This window comes from Nyctereutes procyonoides, unplaced genomic scaffold (genome assembly GCF_905146905.1).
Source record: "Nyctereutes procyonoides isolate TBG_1078 unplaced genomic scaffold, NYPRO_anot_genome, whole genome shotgun sequence".
Lineage (NCBI taxonomy): Eukaryota > Metazoa > Chordata > Mammalia > Carnivora > Canidae > Nyctereutes > Nyctereutes procyonoides.
Genome location: NW_026575049.1, coordinates 24,504,238 through 24,532,142, shown reverse-complemented (window position 1 = coordinate 24,532,142; position 27,905 = coordinate 24,504,238). Strand labels below are relative to the sequence as shown.

The 27,905-nt window shown below is 45.7% G+C and overlaps 2 protein-coding genes across 3 annotated transcripts in view; one reads left to right on the top strand and one right to left on the bottom strand.

Moving 5' to 3' along the window:
* Positions 1-636: 636 nt before the first annotated feature.
* On the bottom strand, positions 637-8,943 carry SNU13 (small nuclear ribonucleoprotein 13). 2 transcript variants are annotated; one of them, XM_055328428.1, is made up of 3 exons: positions 8,833-8,943; positions 2,706-2,826; positions 637-1,864 (listed from the first exon to the last, which is right to left on the bottom strand). In XM_055328428.1, the coding sequence occupies exons 1-3, from the start codon at positions 8,833-8,835 to the stop codon at positions 1,602-1,604; spliced, it is 387 nt and encodes a 128-aa protein (XP_055184403.1). In that variant the 5' UTR covers positions 8,836-8,943; the 3' UTR covers positions 637-1,601. The 2 variants fall into 2 exon arrangements, with proteins under 2 accessions (XP_055184403.1, XP_055184402.1); XM_055328427.1 differs by lacking the exon at positions 8,833-8,943 and adding an exon at positions 4,293-4,419.
* A 15,685-nt stretch (positions 8,944-24,628) lies between these two features.
* Positions 24,629-27,905, top strand: part of MEI1 (meiotic double-stranded break formation protein 1) — a 74,789-nt gene continuing 71,512 nt past the window's right edge. The window contains exons 1-2 of the mRNA XM_055328365.1: positions 24,629-24,799; positions 27,565-27,688. Of these exons, the coding sequence (XP_055184340.1) occupies positions 24,629-24,799; positions 27,565-27,688 (295 nt within the window). The remainder of the gene's footprint in view (positions 24,800-27,564; positions 27,689-27,905) is intronic.

The window sequence follows — 27,905 nt, the reverse complement described above, 5'->3', positions numbered from 1 at the left end:
CACAGAACAGGCATTAGCAAGACAGGGTGGTTTCCTGCATATGCTCCCAAGCTGGCAAAAGGACTAAGTAAAATCCTCACTCATCTGCCGATTATGGTATCCAGTTCTCTTTACTTCACAAGAAAACCTCCCTTGCTGAGGTACAAGTATCTCACAGTGCTTACCCTAACAGAAGAGGCAGATGAGGTGGCAGTGGCTTCAGTCATCACTTCCCCTCACCCCCAACTCTCTAGCACATGCCAAAGGCTACTGGGAGCCCTAGTTCTGTAAGTTCTCAACTAGGGGTGACTTCACCACCAGGAACATCTGGCAATGTCAGGGGTGAGAGATTGCTACCAACATCTAATGGGTAAAGGCCAGAGAGGCTGCTAAACATTCTACAGCGTGCAGGGCAGCCCCCTATGGTAAAGGATTATCCAGCCCAAAGCCATATCTGTAGTGCTGTGGCTGAGGAACCCTTTGTAGCGCGAGAGCATCTCAATGATCGTGTCTGTATAAGACACTCTGAGCAACTAGAAATCACCTGAGGTAATGGCTTTTCCACACCTGGGTAAAAAGATTGAGAAGCTACAGCCATTCTAATAATGCTAAGCAATTCTTCATTCAGTTTTTAGCTGGATATGTATCAAGAATCACACTTTCTTTAAATTGGAATATGAATATATTTCTTTATTAGGATGCTCACAAGAATGACACACTAGCACTGTCCTTCTGATGTGATAAAGAATACATACATCTGACCCACATTCTGGCAGGAAACAGGCATTAAGGGCTCTCAGAGCTGGTACCAAGTGTCCATTGAAGACAACTCCATTCACCAGAGAGGATGTTTCCTTGATTCCAATGTCTCTGCTGTAGCTTCCAGTCAGGGCTCTGTGACTTGCTCAGACTTCATTCCAGCGTCAGTGGACCCTCTTTTTTTTCCTAGCCACTTCTCAACTCCTTACATCAGCTGCCCCATGTCTAACTCACCCAGGTAGCCTCTGGAATTTTGCAGCACATCTCTTTGGTATGCTGCTGCCCTGCCACCCTCAGGGGCATGGTTGGAATTTGGGGGAAAGGGGAACATCACATTACCAAAGCAAACAGCAGGAGCATATTGGCAAATGACACTTGGACACACATCTAACAACCTCAAAGAATACATGCTTTCTCCCCTAATGACCCATAATCCCCTAGAGAACAAACACATATGGAATGATTCTGCACTCCAGGCACAAAGGATACAAAGTGAATGGTGTTTACATCCACCATGTCCTACACGCAACAGGAAGTGAGCTCAAACCAGATCTCTAACGAGGCTCTTCCCTGCATCTGAATGGTGTCACCACTCTGTTTCTGCCTGTTCTCGGCATTAGTTCATTTTTCAAAAGGGAGGAAAGGATGGTAGAGAGTAGAATGGGAGACAGAGGTGGGGTGGGGGATTAATATACAGAGAACAACCTGTAAAACAAAAATAATACAAAAATGCAAAACCCGGATTTAGTACTAGAATATAACAAGAGAAGGTAGCTGGAGAAACTACATGCGAACAGACGATATGATACACAACCCCAGGGGGAGGACTGGACTCAGTGAGGAGTGGGACAGAGGCCAGTGGTTTACACTAAGAGCCTTTCGATGGACTGCTGAATGGACTGGATCTGCTGCTTCAGCTGCGAGCCTTCTTTGATGGTGACAGAACAGGCAATGACAGGCCTGGACACCCCACAGGCCCGCCCGAGGGCCTGCTTGGAGCGCACAAACACGTAGGGCACGTTCTTATCTTCACACAGCAGTGGAAGGTGCAGGATGATTTCCAGGGGCTCAGCGTCTGCAGCCATCACAATGAACTCAGAGATGCCTCTGTTGAGGGTTTTGGTGGCTGAGGAGAGAAGCACAGGAAGCCAGTAAGTGATGGGGCAGTTTGGGCATGGAAGCTACAACAAAGCAATTTCCAAGGGAAAGAAACACAGGTGCAAGAAAACTGGGCAAAACTCCTCAGATACAAGCATTTTCTGTGTCCTACAGTGGCCTTGGGAAGTGACAACGGATTCAATCGTCAGCCCTCCTCCATGCCTTTCTCAAACCCTACATCAAACCCACCAGTTCTGTCAAAACACATCCTGAAACAGACCACTTCTTTCCTTTCCTCTGCTACCACTTGTCCAAGTCACCACCACCTCTTGCCCAGTCGACAGGAACAGCTTTCACATATGCTCTGCCAGCACGAAGCTCTGCAGTAGAGCACTTCTCAAACTCTGTGATCATGGAAGGATCAGGGTTCGACCCACCCCAATTTGTCATGAGCAACACTTCTGGAAAGCTCACATCCTACCCAACTCACCAAGGAAAATCAGCACCCCACAGCACTGTTGAAACACTTACTCCTGACTGTTCACCTCTGTGGCCCAGTGGTAGTCCACTGACCACATTCTTGTTAACGCTGGAGTAAGGATGACAGCACAGACTCTGCAGCCACAGGGCCCAAGTTCAAATCCTGACTCTCATTTTCATTAGAAGGTAAATGCTGCAAAATGTTATCAACTGGTGGATCTAAACTAATTCTTAGTCCATTAACCTGTTAGCATCTGCTGCCAAAATGCTGCTCCTACATCCTTCCACAGGTTCCAATCCAGAGTATCTAGCCTGCTTTCCAAATGGGAAGTTGAAGCCAGAGACCGTGCCTTTATCACTCTACCTGACGCACTCTCCGGCTGCCTTACCTTCGTTGGCTCCTTTCCGAAGCTGCTTGTAGTTACATGACTGCTGAACAAGGTCCAGTAGTTTCTTGGTGAGGTGGGCATCTGCAAGGGGGTAGGCCTTCGGATTTACATCAGCCTCAGTCTGTGAGGTGGGAAGTGGAGCGGGGGTGGGAGAGTCATTAAAGCATCAGTCAAACTGAACCCGAACTTGTTTCAGATCAGTCACTTCAATTAAATAACTAATTAATTAATTAATTAAAACACTTCAATTAACAACTGAGACAGAGGCAATGATCAGCTTAAAAATTTTTTAGCAATTACCTAGTTCAGTGATGGACACTAAAGCTTATATACTTTTATTTGCCTCTCCTTTGCTTGGTAATATTATAGCAAATGGATTATAAGTAGGCTCTCATGGCTTGGTATCCACTTGAGTCATACAGATTTGCTCAATCAAAATTAAGGTATAATTTTTAGAAATGTAGCACATTTTCTCTCTCTATTCCCCATTCAATATTCAAATCTTCCACTCTCCTCAGTAAGAATCCTGGTTTCCAAACCTCATTTTCTCATTTATCTGACCCGAAAATACATACAAAATGGCTGGTACCAACAAAATGGTTGGTACCTCTACCAACAAGCTCACCAAGGTCAACATTTTTTTGTTCTTAGAATATATCTAAGGCCATCTAGTCAGAGTATTATATTCAAGTTATTAAAGTCAATTTTCCCCCTGTGGTTATCAATTTGATATACAATTAAGGTTCCTTTGTATTCAGCTTGCTTAAAAAAACTAAGATTTTACTTTTCAAATACATAAAACACCTACATGTTTCCAAAGTCAAAGCTATGTTAGTCAACTAAGTGTTCTGAAAACTGGTAAACAGTAAAACATTTGTCCCGCCTTTCCTACACAGATGCATCACTAGGTAACAAAGAGATGACAACTTTCTCTTGTATCATTATTCCATCTAATGGAATGATTCAATCAAATCTCAGCATCCCAGCAGCCCACATTAATTAAGCAATTAATCTAGATATCAGCTACCAATATCACAAGATGCCATGTGATCCTCACCCCTCTTGAAGAACAAAACATCTATGTTCAAGTAGTCTTGGGGGGAAAACAAAAGGATAGAAATCTGATCAAGCCTTTGATTCTAATATTAGATATTTAATGTTACGGGGAATTATTAAATTTGGGGGTATTATAATGGCATTGCAGTTGCTAAAAACCCTAAATTTCACAGATACTGTAATACCTATAAATAAAATGCTACGTCACTGGCTTTGCTTCAAAATCACCCATGTACGGAATGAACTGGATGGGCGCTGCTTATACCACCACCCTTCCTCCTCACCCCGACCTCTCGAGTTCAACCATTTTCATTAATTTCTCATTTGTTTTCCCTATGATTCATTTTATAAATAAACGTATCTGTCTATAAAATTCGGGCGCACTCCACGTTCTCATCGTGAGCACTGAGCGGTCCGCCGCGGCGGCCCGATCTAACCCTGGTTTTGGAGGCTGGACCACGCGGCACGCGGCACGCGGCACCGCAGTCCTAGGCGGAGACCCGAGGGTGACGGCCTGGTGGGAACACTCACCATCGCGCCTGCCTCGGTGGTCTCCTGCCTGGTGCCGCAAGGACACAGAAATGACCCACCGGCAGGGAAGCAGGAAGTGACCCGGGGTGACGTCAGCGGAAATGACACCGAGAGAGACTGCACCAAAACGCCTGGTCCTTAAAACACTGCGGCGGTCCCAGTGAGGGCTAGAGTTCCCCCAAGTGGGGAAAAGGCCTCTTCATTATTGGTCCGCTGTTCTCCATACATTCTAGAATCAACTTCTCAGGGACCACAAAAACCGGCTGGGATAATCTGATTTGTAGATCGATATAATCTCAATTCCAGTAAAAGACCTTTAGGGGGGGGATCCCTGGGTGGCGCAGCGATTTAGCGACTGCCTTTGGCCCAGGGCGCGATCCTGGAGACCCGGGATCGAATCTCACGTCGGGCTCCTGGTGCATGGAGCCTGCTTCTTCCTCTGCCTATGTTTCTGCCTCTCTCTCTCTCTCATTAAAAAAAAAAAAAAAAAAAAAAAAAAAAAAAGACCTTTAGGGGGCGCCCAGGTGGCTTGGCGGTTTAGCACCGCCTTCCGCCCAGGGCGTGATCCTGGGGTCCTAGGATCGAGTCCCATGTCGGGCTCCCTGCATGGAGCCTGCTTCTCCCTCTGCCTCTCTCTCTCATGAATAAATAAAATTTAAAAAAAAAAAAGACCCTTAGGATGCAGAACCTGTCAATCACTGAAATATATATATGTAGCTTAGACTGTTCAATACGCCATTACAATTTTTCCAAAAGGCTTAATATCTTTTAGATTTGCTCCTAGATTTCAGGCTAAGAAAATTCAGTATTTCCTACTGTATTAAGAATTTCTTCTTTGTTAAACAAATTGGTGTGGAATTTTATCAGATTTTTTGTGCTGACTCAGATGAAAAAAACTTTTTTCCTTTAATTTTTCTAATGTTAAACCACCTTTGCATTCCTGAGATAAAAATCAACTTAAATAGGTTTTATTTTTATATCTATTAGCTAATGGACATAAGGGTTTTTGTGTGTGTGGGGGGGGATGATAAAAATGTTCTAAATTCCATAGCAGTGATTGCAAAACTGTAAATATATGAAAAACCACTGAACTATATATACTTCAAACAGGTGATGAACTTTTTATAGTACATGAGTGATCTCAAAGGTATTTTCAAAACCAGATATAGGTTTTTTTCATGAAAAAAACTTTCTTTGCTCTTCAGTTTTATTTCTACTTAAATTGATTTTGATACTTTTTTTCAGGCATTTTAACATTTTATAGAAACTGTTCATCTCAGTTTCTATATTTATAGTGATCCAACTTCATAATACCCTTAATATCTGCAGATTATACCTCCATGTTTGTTACTCCTATTTATACCTCTTTTGCTTATTTTCTTGATTAATCTCACTGGAGGGGACTTTACAAAGAAAATCTTCTGTCTACCCTACAACAGTTGCATCTATTTGCTATTTCATTAATTTCTGCTTTTGTTTGGTGTTTTGTCCTTTTATTCTTTTCCTACCTTTTTATAGTTCCTTTCCCTCCAACATAAGCATTTTAAGGTCCAGGTAATACTTTATAGCTGTATCCTACGTACTCTGGAGTGTGGTACTCTCATTATTGATTAGTTCTGTTTTCAGATTTCCAACATAATTTTTTTTTCTTTAAGATTTTATTTATTTATTCATGATAGACACACACAGAGAGAGGCAGAGACACAGACAGAGGGAGAAGCAGGCTCCGTGCCAGGAGCCTGATGTGGGACTCGATTGTGCCCTGGGCCAAAGGCAGGTGCTAAACCACTGCGCCACCCAGGAATCCCAGATTTCCAACATAATTTTATTCACTAGATTCACTATGACCACCAGGTCAAGTTTATTAATGGTAGTGTTCAAATCCTCTATTTTCAAACTGATGTTCGGGCTTCATTGTCTACCATTTATGTATTTAAATGCTATATAATTGCATATTTGTCTATTTCTTCTTGTAATTATGTCACTTTTATTTTATTCATGCCTTATTTTTTTAGCCACTGTTTATCTTCATGGATGCCATTCACCTTAAAACCTATTTTTTTGATGTTTATAGAGGCTACACACCTTTTAACTTGGTGTACATTTACCATTCTTCTTAATGTCTTAACTGGAGCACTTTCCATATTTATAAAGTACTGATATGTTAGATTCGAATCCTTCTTTTGTGCCCTCTGTTTGTTTAAAGATTCTGTTTATTCATGAGAGACACAGAGAGGCAGAGACACAGGCAGAAGGAGAAGAGGCAGGCTCCATGCAGGAGCTGGATGTGGCACTTCATCCCAGACACTGGAATCAAGTCCTGAGCCAAAGGCAGACGCTCAACCACTGAGCCACCCGGGCGTCCCTGTGCCTTCTATTTGTTCCAACTGATGTTTCTTTTTCTTTCTTTACTTCCTTTGGGTTTATTATTTTTTCATTCTACTATCTCCTTTACCAGCTTGGGGTTATAAGTGTTTATTCTTTTGGTGGCCACCAGAGAGATTTCAAGACATGTCCTTGACTTATCAAAATCTTATGTTCATCAACAATAAAGGACCCAACAACACTTTATTTCCAATCACTCCTAAAAATATGCTTTGGTCAGGTATTTCCAATGCAGTTCCAACAACCCATCTCTGGAATTTAGGATTCTCAACTCTCAACAAAATATCAAAAAGGGAAGACTTCAGGAGCGGGAAAAGTTATCAGAGGCCTCACCTTATGTTTTAATTACAATCAATAATAAAAGATCTGCTCATGAATAGTAACTGAAATTTGCTTAGTGCATATTTATCCACCTTTAATTTTTTCAAGGGTTATTTAAATGAGTGAATGAATGAAATCATATTCCTAGCTAATTTTTTTTAAAAGATTTTATTTATTTATTTATTTATTTATGAGAGACAACACACACACAGAGAGAGAAAGAGAGGCAGACACATAGGCAGTGGGAGAAGCAGGCTCCATGCAGGGACCCCGATTCAGGACTTGATATCGGTCTCCAGGATCATGCCCTGGGGCGAAGGCAGCGCTAAATCGCTGAGCCACCCAGGGATCCCACTAGCTAATTTTCATCCCTAGCTTGATCTATTTGGTCTCCCTGTACACCAGAAAGCTAAACAAACCAACAAACAGACAAATAACAAAACAACACCCCACAAGGTTTTGATTTAACAATAAATACTGTGTGCTCATTAACACCATACCAAGTATTAGGTGTTTAACATGCATTATCTCATTTAATCAAAACAAAATTTTTAAAAATTATTAGAGAGAGAGAGGGAGATGGAGAGAGAGAGAGAGAGAGAGAGAGAGGGCTCACGCGCGGGGGGGGGGGCAGGCAGAGAAAGAACGAGAATCCCAAGCGGACACCACCCTGAGCGTGGAGCCAGATGCCATGCCCAACCCAGGGCCCTGAGATCATACCCAAGAGAAAAATTAAGAGTCGGATGCTCAAACCACTGAGCCACCCAAGCACCCCTGTATTATCTCATTTAATTCAACTCTCACGACATCCTCATGCATCTTATTCCCACTTTAACAGTTGAGAGAAATTTAAGTTCAACTTGAGACCACCTTCCTCCAAAACTTTTCGTGGAATTGTGTAAGATGAGCTGGTTTAGAAGCTTCAAGTTCTAGGCTCAGCCACATACTAGCTTCAAAATAGGAGATGGGGGGCGGGGAGGAACCCAACGGGATCCAAGCTGGGATCCAAGCTCCGCTGGAAGGATTAAACCTCACTATGTTAAGTGGAAGCTCTTTGCAAACTCTTCCTTCTTACCAAGTAAGTACTAAACAAAACTAGGTACCAAGCTACAGGAGTTGATTAAAGGCTGGAAACCACCAACAGCTTAGAGAAGTTGCACGTGGTACTACCGATTTCCAGGACCTCTGATTTCTCAGACCACCGCCTCGCAGAAGCCTTTCGTCAACCCCAGGCCGGGGTCTGGAGTCACTCCACATATCCCACAGCCCACAAACGCCAAAGGCTCCTTTAAGTCCCTGGCACGTGTAACTCGCGGCGGGCACTACAGGCGCAGACCCACGGAGATCCAAATCTCCCTCTCCCAAACATCAACAAAGGGGGAAGTTAGGGTAGGGTAGATTGACTGAACCCAGGGTTCCACACCATCCTCTAGCGACCCCCCCCAAAAAAAAATAATAAAAGACGGAACCAAGTTTTCTCATCCAACTTTCTCCTCTCTCCCACGTGGGTTGGTCTCCTTCTACGCTAGGCCAGGACTCCTCCACCCCACCCCCTGACACTTTCGGCCATGTGCACAGAGTGCCGGAAAGTACCCCCGACCACGGCAGTTGGGGCCCTAAGGCTTCCCGAGTTAGAACCTCGAGCAGGGGTCCCGCGGCTGCCCGAGCTCTCACTCGGGGCGCGGCAGCTGGGAGTTCTCGGCCGCCGGAGGTCTAACCCCGGGGGGGGGTGCATAGACAGCATACGTTCCGTTCTAAGCCCCGGCAGGCTAGTGCGTGGCCTGAACCCGGAGGCTCCCGCTTCCCAGCCCCGGCGCCAGGCGCAGGGACTCACCATCTCTGCGATTCCGCGGTCCCGCCACCCCTCAGGGAGCGCCGGCGACGTCAGAACCGGAGCGCGCGCGCCGCGGCCGGGAAGTCGCGCCGGACGAGTGGAAATGGCCGCGTGCGGCAGGAAGCGGAAGTAACGTCACGAGAAGCGGGGGGGGATCTCGAGCTCTAAAGGCGCCTGCGGGGTCGCGTAGGTTTCCGGAGAGGAATCGCAATTTGCTATTTTTGTTGTCATTATATTATAAATCTTTGGCGGTATCATCATTCCATTGCCTGTTTATCTTTGAGCACGTTCTTGCGCTTTCAGAAATCGTCTTTTTGACCCTGCACTGGCGAGGGAATGGCATGGAGATAATGATGGGTAATCCTAAATGTTTTTCCTCATATTTAGATATCCCTTTCGTGATCCCTGGGTGGCGCAGCGGTTTGGCGCCTGCCTTTGGCCCGGGGCGCGATCCTGGAGACCCGGGATCGAATCCCACGTCGGGCTCCCGGTGCATGGAGCCTGCTTCTCCCTTTGCCTGTATCTCTGCTTCTCCCCCCCCCGCCCCGTGGTGTGATGACTATCATAAAAAAAAAAGATATCCTTTTTTTAAAAAATATTTTATTTACCTGTTTATTTATTTGAGAGAGATAGCTCTAGCAGGAGGGGGAGGACGGAGCAGACTCCCTGCTGAGCCAGAGCCCAGGAGCCCCTTGGGCTCTCTCCCAAGATGCGGGGGATCATGATCTGAACAGAAGGCAGATGCTTAAACCAACTGAGCCATCCAGGCGCCCTCGTATTTATCTATCCTTGCTACAATACTGGTGGGAAACGTAGAGTCCACCGGAAACAATCCATTGAATAGGGAATTCAAGAAGAAGAGCAGGTGTGCGGGTGAGGGTTGAGTTTCTGTCAGCTTGAGTTTGGATATGTCGAAGAACACTGATTTTCTTTTGCCCAGCATACTGCTATTTTCTTTATGCTGCTCCAAATCTCCATTATTTAAAGATAGACTCATGCTTCACCACCTCCAAGAAGTCCTTCCTGATCCTTAGGGCCCTTACTCATTTCTCTCCAACATGATGCACATCTTCGGACCATTTGAATCTAACCCAATGCTATGCCTAGACCAGTTGCGGTATGGGGCAACAGGATGGGTTTGAACTGGCTCCAGGATGGAACATAAATTACATAAAAAATTGCTCCATCAAACTTCACCTCATGTGAATCTTATACAATTTGTCAAAGAACAAAACTTGTTTCCAAGTTAAGAAATGCCCATAGATGGTTCTTGTGTAAGAGTAGAACCTGTAGTTTGGATTCTGTTGCTCACTTTTCAGATTCTGTTTATGTTTCCATATTAATGGGACATGTCAGCCACCATTGTTGGGGAATTAAAAATAAATTTATTTATTCATGAGAGACACACACAGAGAGGCAGAGACACAGGCAGAGGGAGAAGCAGGCTCCATGCAGGGAGCCTGACTTGGAACTCAGTCCTGGGTCTCCAGGATAATGCCCTGGGCTGAAGGCGGCGCTAAACCGCTGAGCCACAGGGGCTGCCCCCATTGTTGGGGAATTAAACATAATTCCAATTTATAGTCCTAGATGTGGCCTTATTTGCTTTTTAAATATCCTTTATAACAATTTCCATTTGTTAATCTGGCCTACCTGGCACCTAGGACCATCATATCTCAGGTCTCCTCAGTAAAGACTGATCAGGACTTGATTTTTTTAAAAAGATTTTATTTATTTATTTGAGAGAGAGTGTGTGAGAGAGAGCATGAGGAGAAAGAGGGAGAAGCAGACTCCGTGCTTAGCATGGAGCCAGACACGGGGCTCGATTCCAGGACCCTGGGATCATGACCTGAGCGAAAGGCAGACTTAACCAACTGAGCCACCCAGGCATCCCTGATGTTTTTATTACTGTAATGAGACAGTACATCATTACTGTAATGGCTCAATTTCCAAATTCTCTTAAAGCTAGGTCACCCTTTGTGTTTTGTTGTTTCCCTTGCTAGTAAGTTGTATTGACATATGCTCAAGATCAGTCTGTCTTAGAAATTTGTCTTTTACCACACTTTTGTGCTTAAAATCCTAAATCCTTGCCATAGCTTACCAGTTCCCTCTCCACCGGTCCCCACCTGCATCCCCATGAAAACAGCTCTGCCTACCTCCTTTTTTTACCCTGATTTCTCCAATCCCATCTATCACCCTTCGTTGGGAGTAATGTGCTCCACTGTTTTTGCTTAGCTAACTCCTGTTCATCATGTCTTCAGTGAAGCCTCCCTGATCACCTAGACCAGGTAACTGTCCCCGCTGGATAGACCCACAGCTCTGTGCACTTGCCTGTATACCACTTGCCAACCTTGCCCTTATTTGGTATCCACCTTTTCAACCACACTTAGAGCTCTATGAGAGCAGGTCTTGTAGATTCCTTGGGTACTCTGGATACCTATCTTCTGGCACTATGACTGGCCCAAGGGTAGTGGGCATGCAGCCAAAAAGGAATTTGGGAAAAACTCTGTCATGAAGGAATTTGCTGGCATGCAGCCAAAAAGGAATTTGGGGAAAAACTCTGTCACGAAGCCCATAGATTCCAGGGGAGTTGGTTGTGAGAGCAGAACCAGCCCTACAGTCTCACTCCACTGTCCATGCCCTCCTGCCAAGGATTAGCAGGAACACACCTTATAGTCTTATTACTTACTGCACCAAGGGAGAATGTACATGAGGAATGATAAGCCTTCTCAGTAAGAGGATGTTAGAAAGTATTTACTGTAGGATTTGGGTTGTATTAGGTGATTTTAGGGAGTGTCTAAGGGATTGTGAGATTTGCTCTGGATTAGATGCCATCAGAGAGTGCGAATAATTCTGTGATGGTCACCATTTTTTTAAAAAAGATTTATTTATTTTAGAGCGAGCACACAAGCAGGGGGGAGGGGCAGAGGGAGGAGAGAATATCAAACAGACTCCTTACTTAATGTGGAGCCCAATGCAGGGCTTGATCTCTTGACCCTGAGATCATGACCTGACTCAAAATCAAGAGTTGGCCACTTAACTAAGACACCCAGGAACCCCTAAGATGATTAGGCGTCTTAATAATGTTATCTATAAGGTAGAAGGAATGAAGTGGGGCTAGGGCAGCCTGGGTGGCTCAGTGGTTTAGCGCTGCCTTCAGCCCAGGATGTGATCCTGGAGACCTGGGATCGAGTCCCACATTGGGCTCCCTGCATGGAGCCTGCTTCTCCTTCTGCCTATGTCTCTGCCTCTCTCTCTGTGTGTGTCTCTCATGAATAAATAAATAAAATCTTTTTTTTTAAGTGGGGCTAAAGCTGTAATTGGTAAAGAAATATTGTCACTCATATTAGCCAGGATAAGAGGAATTTGGTGATTTTTGTGGTTTCAATAATGTTTGTGTTTTTGTCTGTGTTCAAATGTGATTAAAGAATGATCTTGTTTTTGTCTTGATTATCACAGAGTGGTTTTGTCTGATGTTGATAACCCATGAAATCATTTATGTTGAACAGGTGAATACCAAGGGTCAGCTCCTAGGAACACCAAATCTTGACTGATAGAAATGGGCCAGTTCCTAGCTGTCATGGGCTGATTTTCTTTTTCTTTTTCTCACCATCTTTCTATTCCCACCTTGGATCTCTTATTGACATTAAGAGCCCTGGTAGAGAAAGCCCAATTGGCCAAGCTTAGGTCACACACCTGTATTCCTTGACTGTCCTGGATCTATGGGAGAGTATCAGGTATAAGCTGGGGTGACATTCAGCCAGGATACATCATGTGACATATTAAGTTCTTAAAATAGAGGAATACATCCCAACTGGTTGGTAAGTAGGTGATGCCCCTCTCCTGGAATGCTCAGGAATACATACAATGCAGTTATTAAAGGGTTAAGGCCTGGGCACCTGGGTAGCTCAGTGGTTGAGTGTCTGCCTTCAGTTAAGGGTGTGATCCAGTCCCGCATCAGGTTCCCTTTGGGAGGCCTGCTTCTCCTTTGCCTGTGTCTCTGCCTCTTTCTCTCATGAATAAATAAATAAAATCTTAAAAAATATAAAAGGTTAAGGCCTGGCCCTTCTAATTAGGCTGCTGTTCCTTCCTGCTCCACTGTTCAATATTTTGAATATAAACTTTGGGTGAAAGACAATCTTCAGGGTAGAATTTATTCCTCTACTATCACCAATCCTGAGATGGGAAAGGTAATCCCCAATAGAAAACCAGAATACTTTGAGCAAAGAGGAAGGAATGCTGGGTGGTCAAATGAGAATACACATGTCCAACACAGTGTTCATTATTAAATGTTTGGTATTGGATGGACAGATGGACACATGGATGAAAATACCTAATAGGAAGAAAGAAATCATGCAGATGACAGGTTACATCACCCCATCACACATGGGGGGAATGTAATCTCTTCACTCTGGAGGACAGGATATCTAAAACAAATTCTTCTTCCTCTTAATTTCTTTTTGGCAGTTCCCCAGTGCGGTTCTTACCTGCACTGAGGGCATGTTACCCAGCTCTGGTGCTGGGTTCAGGAGCTGGACCTGAGGCTGTGGCTCCTTTGTGAGGTAGCCTCAGTGACAGGGGTACTATGAGGCAGGGGCTACCTCACCCCAAATGGGCTGAGTCAGGCATACCAGTCCTGCCCTCCAACTCCACTAACACCACCTGCTCACTTAAGCTTCGTCATGTTGCTGCCACTGCTGGGAGCCTGTGTTGTGGTGGGGCCATTCCAGGGCCCTGAGTGGGAGCCCGTGCTGGGCCTGCTCTCTGAGGATCACAGCTGTAGGGACCCTCGGTGTTGTGGCAACCTGCTGGTGCTCTGCCTCTTTCTGATCTGGCAGGTCCAGCATTATTGGCAGCAGATCACCAGGACTCATCCCAGCATGAAGAAGGTCATCAAGGTGAGGGGATCCCACACGCCTCCTTCCCTCAGCACCATGATGGTCTCATTCATTTGTTACAAGGACCCTGTTCTAAGCCCTATGTACCAGAGATGAATCACATGGGGGAACTTAAGACTGGTCAGGGAAAGCATCACCAGGCCCCAGATCCATCTGTCATCCTGGTCTCTCTCCCTCACTCCACACATTCAATCCATCTACAAGTACTATGGGCTCTATTTGCAAACCATATCTCATCTGATCACTTCTCAAAACCTCATCACAGCCACCTCGGCAAAGCCTTGCTCATGTCTCACCAACACTGTAGCACTGCTTTCTGCCTGGTTCCTGTGGCCTCTCATCCAAGCACAGACAATATTCCACTTGGCTGACAGAATGACCTTCTTTCTTTCTCTTTCTCCTTTAAAATTTTAATCCAAGGATAATACACATACACAGATTATATGTGTATAGATCAATGAATTTTTACAAACTTAATACATCCATGTGCCACACCCAGATTAAGAGATACCACTACTGCAGCCCAGAAGCTTGCAGTCAGAACTATGCTGATTCCTAATAAACTAGGCTAATTTTGCCTGTATGAAATCATATGGTAGGTATTCTTTTGCACCTGGCTTAACATTATACATGTGAGCAAGAACTAACGTTTAAAAATAGATCATAGCCCTTTGCCCTTCAAAATCCTGCAATGGCTCTTACCAATATATACTCCCTGTCAAACTCAGAATAAAATTCAAACTCCTAAGCATAAATCCAAGGCCCAGCATGATCTGTCCTACATTTCTCTCTGACCTCATCTCCCAGCACTCTTCATCACCTGTTCCATTCTTGGCATAGGGACTCCCTTTTTTTTTTTTTTTTTTAAGATTTTATTTGTTTGTGAGACACACACAGAGAGAGGCAGAGACATAGGCAGAAGGAGCAGCAGGCTCCCTGACAGGAGCCCAATGTGGGTGGGACTTGATCCCAGGATCCCAAGATCATGACCTGAGCTGAAGGCAGATGCTCAACCACTGAGTCACCCAGATGCCCTGGCATAGGGACTCCTTAATGTTCTTATGCATGACCTTGTTCTGACCTCTGGGCTTTTCCACTAACATCTCCTCTGCCTTCAGTGCTCTTTCTTCAGATGTCACTTAGTTGCCTATTGTTTCATTCAGGTCTCCAGTCAAATGTCACCTCCTCTGAGAGGCTTCTGTGACCAGCCTGTCTAAAGGAGTTAACTAACTTCATACCCACTCTATTTTTATTTCCATCAGAACACTTTTCAATACCTAACATGTTGTATACTTGATTATTGTGTCTTCCATGTCTAGAAGATAGCTCCTGACAAGGACTTTGTCTTGGTTCATGCTGGTAACCCCAGCATCAAGAATAGTGCTTGGCCTGGAGTAAACTCTTTGTCTTTCTTGATTGAATGCCCTGAGGGAAGTGATTCCCTCTTTTCTGAGCCCTAGCATCCTCATCTGGATACTGGATTGTAATTATAATCTGTGAGCATTAGATGAGACAATGTGTGACCAAGGATTTTGCTTCTCCATTCTTAACAACAGGTGCCACTGCAGAAGTGGGCAGTGCCCTCCACGAGACATGACACTTGTTTCAGGATGACCCATGAATTCTTCAGCCTTAGTGATTTCAGTGGCCTGGATGCTCATGTCCAACAATGGGCACAAAAGAAGAGACATGAATACAGGAGGAGTCTCCAGGAATCATGGAACCAATACCTGCTCTCTTGGCAGCACCCACGTCAGGGTTCATCTTGGGATTTCTGCACCCCCTTTGAGCCTTTCTTTTGCACCACATCCTTTTCAAGCACCTGTATGCTCTCTCAGGACAGTTCTTGGGAAGCATGGCAGGTACCCTGGTGTCTCAGTGATGAGCAGACTCACCTGATTTGCAAGCCACTATCCTCACCCTTGGACAGGTACCAAAAGATGGAGCAGCTGCTGGTCCACTCCCAGGAAGAATTGATGCCACTGGAATCTGTTGTCAGCATGAGGTCTCACCTCAAACCTATGATTTTAGCCACCTCTCTCAAGCCTCCCTTCGTCTCAGAGGCTGCAGTTCTCCTCCAGAGACTTCTTGCCTGATCCTTCCAACCAGCAAGTGGGAATGTCCACCTGGAAGTCCTGGGGCTGCTCACAAAAAACCTGGGTACCAGAGAGGGAGAACCACATGCTAGTCAGAGAGGCTCTAGAGTGGGGAAGCCAGACAGAGAGTAGTGGGGAAGATACTTGGGAGATTCAAGCAACTGTGGGGCAACTCCCAATGAACTTTGAGATGGAGGATGATGCAGAAACTAAGGTCCTGGAGTGGAGAAGCCAGAGACTAGTAATATGTAAAACTGATGGAGATATCCTGACACTAGGGTCAAAGAACCAGGACCAGATGGGAATTGAGAATAGAGCCAAAATTCAGGAACTAGGAAATAGAAATGAGAGGGAGGCTGAAGGTGAGAATCCTCCTGAAATCCAGGCACATATAGTAGAAAAACAGAAACAGTTAAGATGTAAAACTGATGCAGAGACTCAAACGCTAGAGTGGAGGAACCAGGATAAGAGTAGAAATGATGATGCTGTAGAGATCCAGGCATTTGAGAACAAGAAAGAGGCCAGAGAAGAGAATGAAGGAGAGACCCAGGCCCAAGGATTGGGGAAGCAGGACCAGACTGGAAGTGAGGATGGTGAGGAAAACCAGGTGCCCGGCTGGGGAAAACAAGACAAGATTAGAGATGATACTGGTATAGGAATTCAGGCACAGGAGTGGACAAACAAGGTCCATGTTGGAGGTGAGAATGATATGCAAACCCAGGTATCTAGGAGGGAGAACCTGGCAGAAGTAAAACAAGAGGAAGGTGTGGAGACCCAGACCCTCGGGTGGGAAAAACAGGAATGCATTGGAAGTGAGAATGTTATAGGGATCCTGACCCCAGGGTGGGGAAAGCAGGATCAGGGTGGAAGTGAGAAAGCTGGGAGGATCCAAGCATCTAGGGAAGAGATCTGGAAACAACTAAGACATGAACTTTTAGTGGGTTGGAGAAACCAAGGCCTGAGAAAGGGGGAGGTTATTGGGGAAGCCCAGTTATCTAGAGGGAAGAACCTCAGGGAGATAAGACAGGAGGACTGGGTAGTGATCCATACACCATGGTGGGGAGACGAGAGACCAGTAGCAAGTGAAATTGACAGAGAATGCAAGATATCATATTGGGGGAATCAAGTTCAGATTGGAGGCAAAATGGACAGAAAATGTGAGATACCATGTTGGGGGAATCAGGATCAGATTGGAGGCAAAATGGACAGAGAATGTGAGATATCACGTTGGGAGAATCAAGATCAGATTGGAGGTGAACTTAGAGCAGAAACTCAGGCACCTGAGAAAAGAGACCAGAGAAAAGGTGGAGATGAGGACGATACCAATACCCTAGCTCCTGAGGAAGAGAGTCAGGGACAATTAAGATGTGAAACTCACATAGACACCCATCCACCAGAGAGGAGGAACCAGGAACAGTTTGAAGATGAGAATAGTATAGACATTCAGGCACTAGAAAAGAGAAATAGAAGGGTTAAAGATGAAGATGGTAAAGAGATCCAGGAACTTGGAGAAGAAAACCAGGGGCAGTTAAGCAGTAAACATAATGCCAAGATTCACACACCCATGTGGGAAAATCAGGAATACATTAGAGGCAAGGATGGTGCAAACACCCAGGTATCTGAGGCGGAAAACGGGGGAGAATTGACAAGTAAAATTGATGAACAAACTTATTCAGCAGAATGGAAGAAAGAGGGGCAGGTTGGAGATGAAAATGGTGCAGAAATTCAGGTTCCAGAGAAGACAAGTCAGAGAGAAGCTGGAGGTGAGGATGATACAGACGCCTGGGAACCTAGAGAAGAAAACCAGAGCCAGTTAAAAGGTGTTACTGATAGAAAGACCCATTTGTCAGAGTGGAAGAACCAGGAGCAGCCAGGAGGTGAGAATAGAACAGAAATTCAGGCTGGAAGTGAGGATGCTGTAGAGAACCAGAGGCCTGAGAGAGAGAACCAAGGACGGTTAGCTAGGGAAACTAGAGAGAGCCACTCACCAGGAAGGAGCAATGGGGAGCAGACTGGAGGAAAGAAGGAGGAAAATCAGACATTGGGGAAGAGAAGCCAGAGAGAGGCTGGAAGTGAGGATAATGGAAAGGTCCAGGGACTTAGGGGAGGGCCCCAGAGACTAATAACAACCAAAATTGATGAAACGAGCTGTTCATCAGAGTGGAAGAACCTGGAGCAGGTGGGAAGTGAGCATGGTGCAGAGACTGAAATACAAGGGAAGAGAAACCCAAGAGGGACCACAGGTGGTGATGGTACAGAGACCCAGGCTCCGGGGGGAGATTACCAGGGACAGGTAAGAAGTGAAGTTGATGGAGAGATCCGGATACAAGGGCCAGGGAACCAGAACAAGGGTGGAGATGAGGATGCTGCAGAAATCCAGGGTGTACGGAGCCAGAGAAAGTACAGAGCTGAGGCGGCGGGAGGTCCTCATATTCCAAGGGGAGGAAACGAAGAGCAGGTCAGAGAAAAAGATGCTGCTAAAGGTAGTCTCCTAGTTGACTCTTTGGAGGGTGAGGGGTCCCCAGCCATCACTGGCTCCGGACATGAGGCCATGGCACAAGAACCACCAGACACCTCTGCTCTCTGTCCTGAGATGAAGCCTCTCCCCAGTTGGAGTCAACTTTCCCTGCAAGCCAGTGGGGAGGGAAAGCATTTGGTCAGCCAGAGCATGGCCTCTGCCAAGAAACATAGAGCGGGGGTCAGTCTAGCCTTCCAGCAGGCCCCACCTGAACCCTGGAGAAGCCAAAAACAGGATAAAAGGGTGGGGGATCCAGGGAAGACTGCTGGCCTGACTCAGCAACTCCAGAACTTACAATCTGGAGAATTTCTGGCTGCACCCCTGGGCCTGCCCTCCGCCTGCTCCTCTGTCTTATGTGGCCGAGCCCCTCAAGCTGCCACAGCTCTAGCGGGTGCTCCCACTGTCCTCACTGTCCCGCCCAAGGGGCCAATCCTCAAAAAGAGTCAACAGCTCCTCCTGGAGTCCCTCATGCGATGGAAGATCGTACACCTGAAGTGGGGCTTCCCCCAGAGGATCCTGGAGTCCCATTTGCTCTTTAACTTGTTAGAACCGTGCCCACTACCCCTTGCTGGCGTGAGGCTCCCTGGATTATACACAGTCCGTGAGCTCCAACAGCAGCAGGAAAGACATTGTGAGGCCCAGGGCTTCAGGCCAGGTCTTGAGTCAACTGAGAGATCCCAGAGAGTTCAGCTCCCAGAAAGAAAAAGCCCAAAACTTCCCACCCAGGACACAGCTCCGGAGAAATGTGGGTCACACCAGTGTAAGTCCATGGGCATTTCCATCCATTCTGAAAAGCCTGGGAGAGTCAGGCCACCAGGAGGCACTAGAGAACCACTAGATGTCCAGGAAGAGGTTCCTCCTAGAGCCAAGGCCGCTGCCGCTCCCAGGAGGAGCTCTAGGCCTGCAGCACAGTCTAGGAGCTGGTGTGGCCCGGAGCCGGCCAGTGAGAACAGCAGAGACAGGAAAATGGTCCGGCTAGGAGCCTCCCAGATGGTAGAGATGGCTCCCTGCAGAGGGAGGACCTCATACCCCAGGACGGGCCATGACCACTGGAGGAAGGAGCGCATATCCCAGGAGGCCCCTAAGCCCCCCAGTCTCAAATGTCAGCGGCCTACACATGGGAGAAGAGGAAGCCTGGAGGCTGCCGGGAGCAGCCAGGCTGGGCAAGAGCCTTCCTCCTGTTTCACAAACACCTCCAGCTTCAAATATAGTCTCCACTCTGCTGCAGCAAGGTTGAGTATGACCCTTCTAAACAAGGTATCCTGCTCCTCACACCTGGCCAAGCCTCGGCACTCAGCTCCCAACTTGAGCCTGAGGGATCCTGCTCCTACCCTGCTTCCCAAATTGGGTGACCAACATACACGGGATGGCAGCAGTGGAGTCCATATTTCTCTGAAGAGAGACCTTCAGCCACCAGGTCACTACTGTGCCGAGGCCACTCTTCCTAAGACAGAGAGCTTCCGGGGTCAAGGGGAACCTGAGAACCTAAATGGAGCCCCACAGAATGCATCGACCCCCCAGAAGTTTGGTTTTGTGAAGCATTGGAGATGTTTTCTGCTCCAGCATGGCTTTAGAAAGTAGGCCACAGGCCCAAGGTCCTCAGAACACATAAGAGAAGGCACAAGAATGGTCTGCTCACCCTAAAAGCTTCTAATAAAATTGATTATTTGGGCCCAGTTGGGGTTCTAATATTTCTGTCATATATTTTCTGAGTGTCCCCTTTTGGAGGGTGAGATATTTTGTGGGTGGGGTAGAAGCTATTCTACGGTATTGAAGGTTTTGGGAATGTGGGTCAACCCAATGTCATCATCTCCTTAACATGTTCGTTTCCCTAGCCCCCCACAGTAGGTTTACTGAGGTTTCTATCAAGGATCTGTCTTGCCCTGGTCCAAGATAATTCTGATTGAAGTAGGGATACTCAAACTGAGCCTCAGCTGCTTGTGAGGAGGGGTGGCGATCTGCACTTAGACACTTTTAGTCACAAGGAAAGGAACTGATCACGGGGCATCTTCCCAGCTGGAACTCTGCTGCCCATGAACATACTTCATGGAAAAAGCATCCCTCCTACCACTTCTCGAGCACTGTCAACCATTATTACTTGTTGTCTTGCCTGTCTCACCAGGGAGACATCCTGGACCCAATTATTTGTTTTAATCAAGCCTGAAACTTTTGAGCCAAAAGACATTATGTCTTATGACATTCCCATAGGTAGCTTCAGCATGTGGAGGTAGGTTCACAGAGTCCAGATCAGTGAGTGCTGGAATTGGGAATTTAATTCAGGTTCTCTCCCTCCCTCTCCTCCATCCTCCCTTCCTCCTTTCCTTTCTCCCTTCTTTTCTTCCTTTTTATTTAACTTTCCTATTAACTCATTGTAAAACCCATACATGCTCATCATAGAGAGTTTAGAAAATTCAGAAAAGGAAAAGCAATCCATAATCTTATTACCTAGTTACTGTTTTGATGTTTTTCTTGCTATGCATTGCTGCCTGCAAAGGTGTTTCCATAGCAATTAATGCCTACGTCTACTACAGCATTTATACTGTGATAGGTAGGCTCTAAGAAGACTTCTTTTTTTTTAATTTTTATTTATTTATTCATGAGAGACACAGAGGCAGAGACACAGGCAGAGGGAGAAGCAGGCTCCATGCAGGGAGCTAGACGCGGGACTCGATCCTGGGTCTCCAGGATCACGCCCTGGGCTGAAGGCGGCGCTAAACCGCTGGGCCACCTGGGCTGCCCTCTAAGAAGACTTCCAATGCTCCCTACCTCCCAGCATTCATGCCCTTGTATATTCTCTCCTTGCCTGTAGATTGGATCTAGTGCCTGGCTTCTGACAGCTAGGATACAGCAGACATGATGGAATGTCACTTCTGAGAATAGGTTAGAAAGTCTGTAACTCCATCTTGGTCATTTCTCTAGTTCCTTTGTTTGCTTCCTGAGGGAAGCCATCCTCCATGTTGTTAACTGCCCCAATGGAAAAGCATATATGGCAAGGAATTGAGGCCACCGGAAAATAGTTGTCAAGAAAGTGAGGTCCTCACTTAGCCTTTGAAGAGATGAATCCTGCCACCAATTACATGAGTGAGCTTGGAAGCAGATCCTTCAGCCTTAGTGAGTCTCGAGATAACCAAAACCTTGTGAGAGACTTTGATTGAACCAGGGTCACTTAGATAAGCTGTGTCCAGATTCCTGGTGCACAGAAACTATGAGATAGTCAATGTTTCTTGTTTTAAGCTGCTAAGTTTGGGGGGCATATTAGTTTTCTATGGCTACTATAACAAGTTACCATAAACCTGATGGCCTAAAACAACTTCTGGAGGCCAGAAGTATGAAATCAAGATGTCAGAAGGCCCTCCAAAGGTTCTAGAGGACAATTCATTACTGGTTCTTTTCAGCTTCTGGGAATTGCAGGTGTTTGTTGGCTTGTGGCACCATCACTCCACTCGCCTCCGTGGTCACGTTGCTTCTTTCTTTTAATCTGTGTGTCTCTTCTTAAGACACTTGTCATTGGATTTAGGGTCCCCTGTATACTCCAGGATGATTTCCCCTCAAGATTCTTAATCACAGCTGCAAAGATCCTTTTCAAAATAAGGTAACATGGACAAATCCTGGGGATTAGGATATTTTATAAATCTGCTCTGGCTGCTACAACAAAATACTATGGACTGGGTGGTTTAAATAACAGAAATTTATTTTCTCACAGTTATGGAGACTAGAAGCCCAAGATCAAGGTTCTGGTTGATTCAGTTTCTGGTAAGAACTTTCTTCCTGGCTTGCAGATGGTTGCCTTCACACTGTCTTCACATGGTTTTTCCTTGGTGCATGTATATGGAAATTGAAGTGAGAGATCTTTCTTTCTCTCTCTCTCTTTAAAAGATTTTATTTGACACAGAGAGAACACAAGCAGGGGTAGTATTAGGCAGAGGGAGAGGGAGAAGCAGACTCCCCACTGAACAAGGAGCCCGACGTGGGGTTCAATCCCAGGACCCCGAGGATCATGACCTGAGCTAAAGGCAGAAGCTTAAATGAATAAGTGCCCCCCCTTTAAAAATATTTTTAAAGTAATCTCTACTCCCAATATGGGGGTTAAGCTCATAACCCTGAGATCAAAAGTCACATGCTCTACTGACTTAGCTAGCTGGGTGCCCCTCTTCCTCTTCTTATAAGACCACCAGTCATATGGGACTAGAACTCCACCCTTATGACCTCTTAACTTTAAATATCTTTTAAAGGCCCTCTCTCCAAATATAGTCACATTAGACGTTAGGGTTTCAACATTTGAATTTGGGAGGGCACAATCCATAGCAGACATGGAGACATATTTTTGAAGGTCACCATTCAACCTATCTCATGGGGTCATTTGTTACCCAGCAATAGATAACTAATACAAACATACTCTATTACAATAATTTGCTCATCTGTCTCCTCGACTGAACTTGAGGACAAGAATGGTCTCTTGCTCATTTTTTAAAAAAATTTTATTTATTTATTCATGAGAGACACACAGGGAAAGATAAAGACACAGGCAGAGGGAGATGCAGGCTTCTCTCAGGGAGCCTGATGTGGGACTCAATCCTAGCCTCCAGGATTATACCCTGAGTCTAAGGCAGATGCTCAACCACTGAGCCACTCAGGAGTCCCTCCTGCTCACTTTTGAATCCTCTAACTCCTAGCACAGTTCCTGGCTCAAAACTTTGTCAAAAAGGATACGTACTTTTTAAGAATATACAGGATAGGGGGATCCCTGGGTGGCTCAGCGGTTTGGCGCCTGCCTTTGGCCCAGGGCGTGATCCTGGGGTCCCGGGATCGAGTCCCGCGTCGGGCTGCTGGCATGGAGCCTGCTTCTCCCTCTGTCTGTGTCTCTGCCTCTCTCTCTCTCTGTGTCTATCATAAATAAATAAATAAATAAATAAATAAATAAATAAATAAATAAATAAATCTTAAAAAAAGAATATACAGGATAATATTTAATGATATGGAAGATGTACATGATATGTTTTTCTTTTGGGAGAAGCAGTTTACAAACTTTTGTATGTTACTGTTGTAAAAATCTATAGACTAAAAGAAAATATATCAAAATATAATTTTTTTCTCATTGCCTTCGTTGACTACGTATTACTGCTATAATGTACTTAAGATGTGTTGCTTGTTTAGTTCACTTGTATACATAATTCCACATCTTTTGTGCACAGTATTTTAATAAGAACTTGTCGGGTCAGCCCGGGTGGCTCAGCGGTTAGGCACCTGCCTTTGGCCCAGGGTGTGATCCTGGAGACCAGGGATCGAGTCCCACATCGGGCTCCCTGCATGGAGACTGCTTCTCCCTCTGCCTGTGTCTTTCCCCTCTCTCTCTGTCTGTCATGAATAAATAAATAAAATCTTTTTAAAAAATAAGAACTTGTCCGTGTTAATACCTATTTATCTCAAACATTACTTCATAATGCAACACTGCACAATAAACCATTGTTTTCTGAACTATTTTGCCATGGAAATAATTTTTTGTACTGTCATACTGCTTCTGCATGTAGAAAACACCTCCTGAACTTACCCCCATCACCATTAGCCATTTGCTGGACACTCTGGTGCTAAATAATTCCTTGTAGATTGATAGACTTTTACAGCTAATATGTCTAAGAGTAGACAATCTTTTCTTCTGCAGTGTTCCTTGCTGCTCACAAAGCTTCAAGTGCCCTGCAGCCCTCTGTGAGAGGATATCTAATGGGAAACGTCTTAGTCTCTTCGAGAAAGGGGTCACGTAAATTTAAAATAATACTAACAGCTTTTAGATCCTTGAGATCGTTTAATTTTTTGATAGTCGAGTTACTTCCTTTCTTTCCTTTCTCAAGCTTAATGATAGCTCCTTTATAAATATTTTTCAACCTACAGAGTGGTGAAGGCGAACTCCTGCGGACTCAACTGACTGAGCCACCCAGGCGCCCCCCCTAAAGATTTTATTTATTTATTTGAGATAGATCAAGTGCGAGAACGCATGAGGGGGAAGGGGCAGAAGAAGAGGGAGCAGCAAGCTCCCCACGGAGCAGGGAGCACCCCTGAGGACTCCCTCAGCAAACTGCCTTGTACTGGGCCGACACCCGCCAGACCTCGCCAGCGCCCTTCACACGCCCTCGTGGGCGGCTGCTTGCAGATTGTAGCACGCGGGTTGCGCAGGCGCATTACCTCGCTTTTCCCTCCGGTGCGCGGCGGAGGGCGGTCTCTCCAGTGCGCTTGCGCACACGCTGCGCGGGAAACGGTGCTGGTGCCGTGGCGGTGGAGTTCCCGGGGAAGACATGGCTGTGAGGGACGCGGCCCGAGGCCCTCCCGGGCCCGGGAGGGACGAGGAGACGGCGCTGCTCTTCGAAAGGGCTCATTACCGGCATGACCCGTGCTGGCTGCTGCCCGTGCCCCCGCGCCTCTGTCTGGCCTGCATGCTGGAGCTGCTGCCGGAGCCCTGCGTATCGGTGCGAATGGGGCCCCGGTATTTCCCCCCACCAAACTGGGCCTTCCCTCCCCGGACCAACTCCCTCGAACCAGACGCACCTTTCCTAAACCGGGCCCACTCGCTTCGTTAAATCACCCCCCTGAACGGGCCTGCTCCCTCGCCAGGCCACAGCTGCCGCCTTTGCGACTCCACCTCATCCTCGGTTTACCCGGCCAGCCGCCCCGCCCTGAGCTGAGTAGCCCTTTGCAGACTGGTCTCTGCGCCTGGCTCTGTGCCTCAGCTAGGCCTATTCGTGCCCACCCCAAGCCCCCCACCCCTCCGGGACTCGCTGGCACGCATGCCCTCCTCCCCTTCCCTTCTCTATGGCTGCCCTGCCATTTCTCCAGGATTTAGCCTTGGCTCGGCCCACGGCCGGGTACTCGCGCCGGGGAGGCTCCTCATTCCCTTCAGACTTCGGAGGGTATAAGTGTGGGGGAGGGGTCTCTGCCTTGGGCTCTGCGATGGCCGAGATGACACGTGAAAAGTGAAGTTCAAGCCAGGCAGTGTGGGGTGAAGAGGGACAGACCTTTCTCATAAGCAGAGCTGGCTGGAAAATGGGATGCCTTTTTTCCTCACTGCCTACCCACCTTTGTAATGAACTTCTTGTCCGTGGAGGCATCCAAGAAAAGTGCGGGAGATCTCTTTCCTCTCAGATTCGTGGGAAGGGAATTCCCGCCTTGGAGGGAGAGGGAATGGGCTAGATCAATGGTTCTCAAGTTTTTTTATTCTCAGGGTGCCTTTACAGTTATAAAATGTGTTGAGGATCCCAAAGAGCTTCTTTTATGTGGGTCGTATCCAATGATGTTTACTGTATTAGAAGTGAAAACAATTTCAAAATACTACTTTAAGAATAGTAGTAAGTCGATTACATATTAGCGTAATTGGTTTTATTGTGGCAAAATACTCATGATGTAAAATCTACCATTTTAAGCGTGCAGTTCTGTGGCATAAGTAATTTAAATAAGAATAATGATATTTTCCAAAACCAAAAAAATGGGGAAAGGAATGGCTTTGTTTTACATTTTTGGCAAGTCTCTTTAATGTCTAACTTAAGATAGCTGGATTCTCATATATTTCTGCGTTTCATCGGTTGTATACTGCTTGTGTAATCTTTGGAAAATTTCACTGTACACTTGTGAAAGAAAAAGAGTGAGAATAACAAACCATATCTTAGTATTAAAGTGATTTTGATCTTTTGTATTCTCTGTAAGGATTTTGGGCACTGTCAGGGGTTCCCAGGCTATGCTCTGAGAACTGCTGGCTAGCTGACTGTACTTGAGATTTCACTCAGGCCAGAAGTTCTGAGGCTGCCCTTCTTGGATAGTGAGTCAGAGATACAGAAATAAATAAGATTGATGTGGGGGAGAAAATGAGAAGGCTAAAAATTACTGGGAATTTAGTAAATAGACATATTTGTGGTCAACTGCTGCTGGGATAGGGAGGGAAATTGATTGGGAAAAGTTTTTTTTAGAGGAGGAAGCATGTGAATTAGGCTTGAGAAAATGAGTGATATTTAATATTTAGACCAGAGGAGATGGGGGAGCTTATGCCAGGAAGTAAGTATTAGCAAGGATGGGTTTGGGGAAGTAATCAGAGTGTTCGAATGGAAGGTGAGGGAAGTGAGATTGAAAAGCCAGGTTAAGATGAGTTCCTCCAAGAGTCTGAATCCAAGCTAAAGAGCTTGGACTTAATCTGATGGGTGAAAGTGAGTCATCGAAATTTTTTGAGTAACTCATTTAGATCACTAGCTTAATGTATTATGTGGGAGGAACTGGTGAAGGAATACATGAGATTTGCAATCACACAGGTTACAGGCAACAGGAGATGTACCTTCATCTTTTATTGAATGCACTTTTGTTTTAGCTTCAGCTCTCCCCAGTTGAAAGGGTGATGTAGTTAGTTGTACCCATGTTCCTGCTCTATCCTTGGTGCATCCCCTCTCCCCTGCCCTTTGTTAAACCTAACTTTTGCTACTGTCTTGAGCACTTTACACAGCTACTACCCAGTTCCCTGTACTGGGAAGTAAATTGACTGTGAAGACTTATGTCCATGTTGAATGGAAGGACGCATTTCTCTACTGACCTCTTTTTTTTTTTAAAGATTTATTTATTTATTCATGATAGACATAGAGAGAGAGAGAGAGAGGTAGAGTCACAGGCAGAGGGAGAGGCAGGCTCCATGCCGGGAGCCCAAAGTGGGACCCGATCCTGGGACCCCAGGATTGCGCCCCGGGCCAAAGGCAGGCACCAAACTGCTGAGCCACCCAGGGATCCCCTCTACTGACCTCTTTGAGGCTCATGCAGGGTTTCCAGAATTACTCTCCTGGACTGTTGAAGTGGAAAGGGTACTAACCTTGGACAAGAGCTGGTTGGAGACAGATTTGAGTCCTTAGGAATGTCTCTGGGCCTCTGTTTTCTCATTTGTAAAGTAGTGACAATAATACCTATTTTTGCCAACTTGTTAGGTTTAAATGAGCTAGCAGACAAAGGAGTGATTTGTGAATAGTAAAGTGCTCTGTAAATATAGGGTAGTAGAAATCTTAGCTCATGTATAATCCTCTGTATAAATACATGGATTCCGAGTGTAAATGATGCCCTTTCCTATACTCTCTTCAGGGATTATGACCTTACCATAGTTTAGATGAACCTTCCAATATCATCTTGTAATTATATTTAGAGATTATTTGTTTGGGTTCAGAATGGCTGAGACTTGCTTGCTACTGAATATTTTTTCATCTGCCTCAAGTTGGTGCGTAAGAAGCATGTGCTTTCCTGCTTCCAAGATGCTCTCTTGAGGCATGCCTCCCTGGTCATGCCGCTGGTGGCTCGGGACCAGAGAATCTGTATCCACTTCATAAGCATGCTTTTTGGTAAGATTAAAGGGGAAACTTGTCATTAATTTTGCATGTATAGCATGTACATTTGGGTTTGGAGAAATGGTCTTGGTCTTTAGGTTTTTTGCCATACAGCAGTTTAACTTATTAGTAAATTGTTTTGTCATAATGATGAAGAAATGATCCCATTTCTAAGACACATGATGCATTGTATGGTAACTGGCTTTACTACACCCAAGAGGTTAGTAAAAGT

Excerpts from the sequence above, each read along its gene's own strand:
- SNU13 (XM_055328428.1), bottom strand. Across the intron at positions 1,865-2,705 it reads TCGGAAAGGAGCCAACGAAG|CCACCAAAACCCTCAACAGA; the intron begins GTAAGGCAGCCG and ends TTCTCTCCTCAG.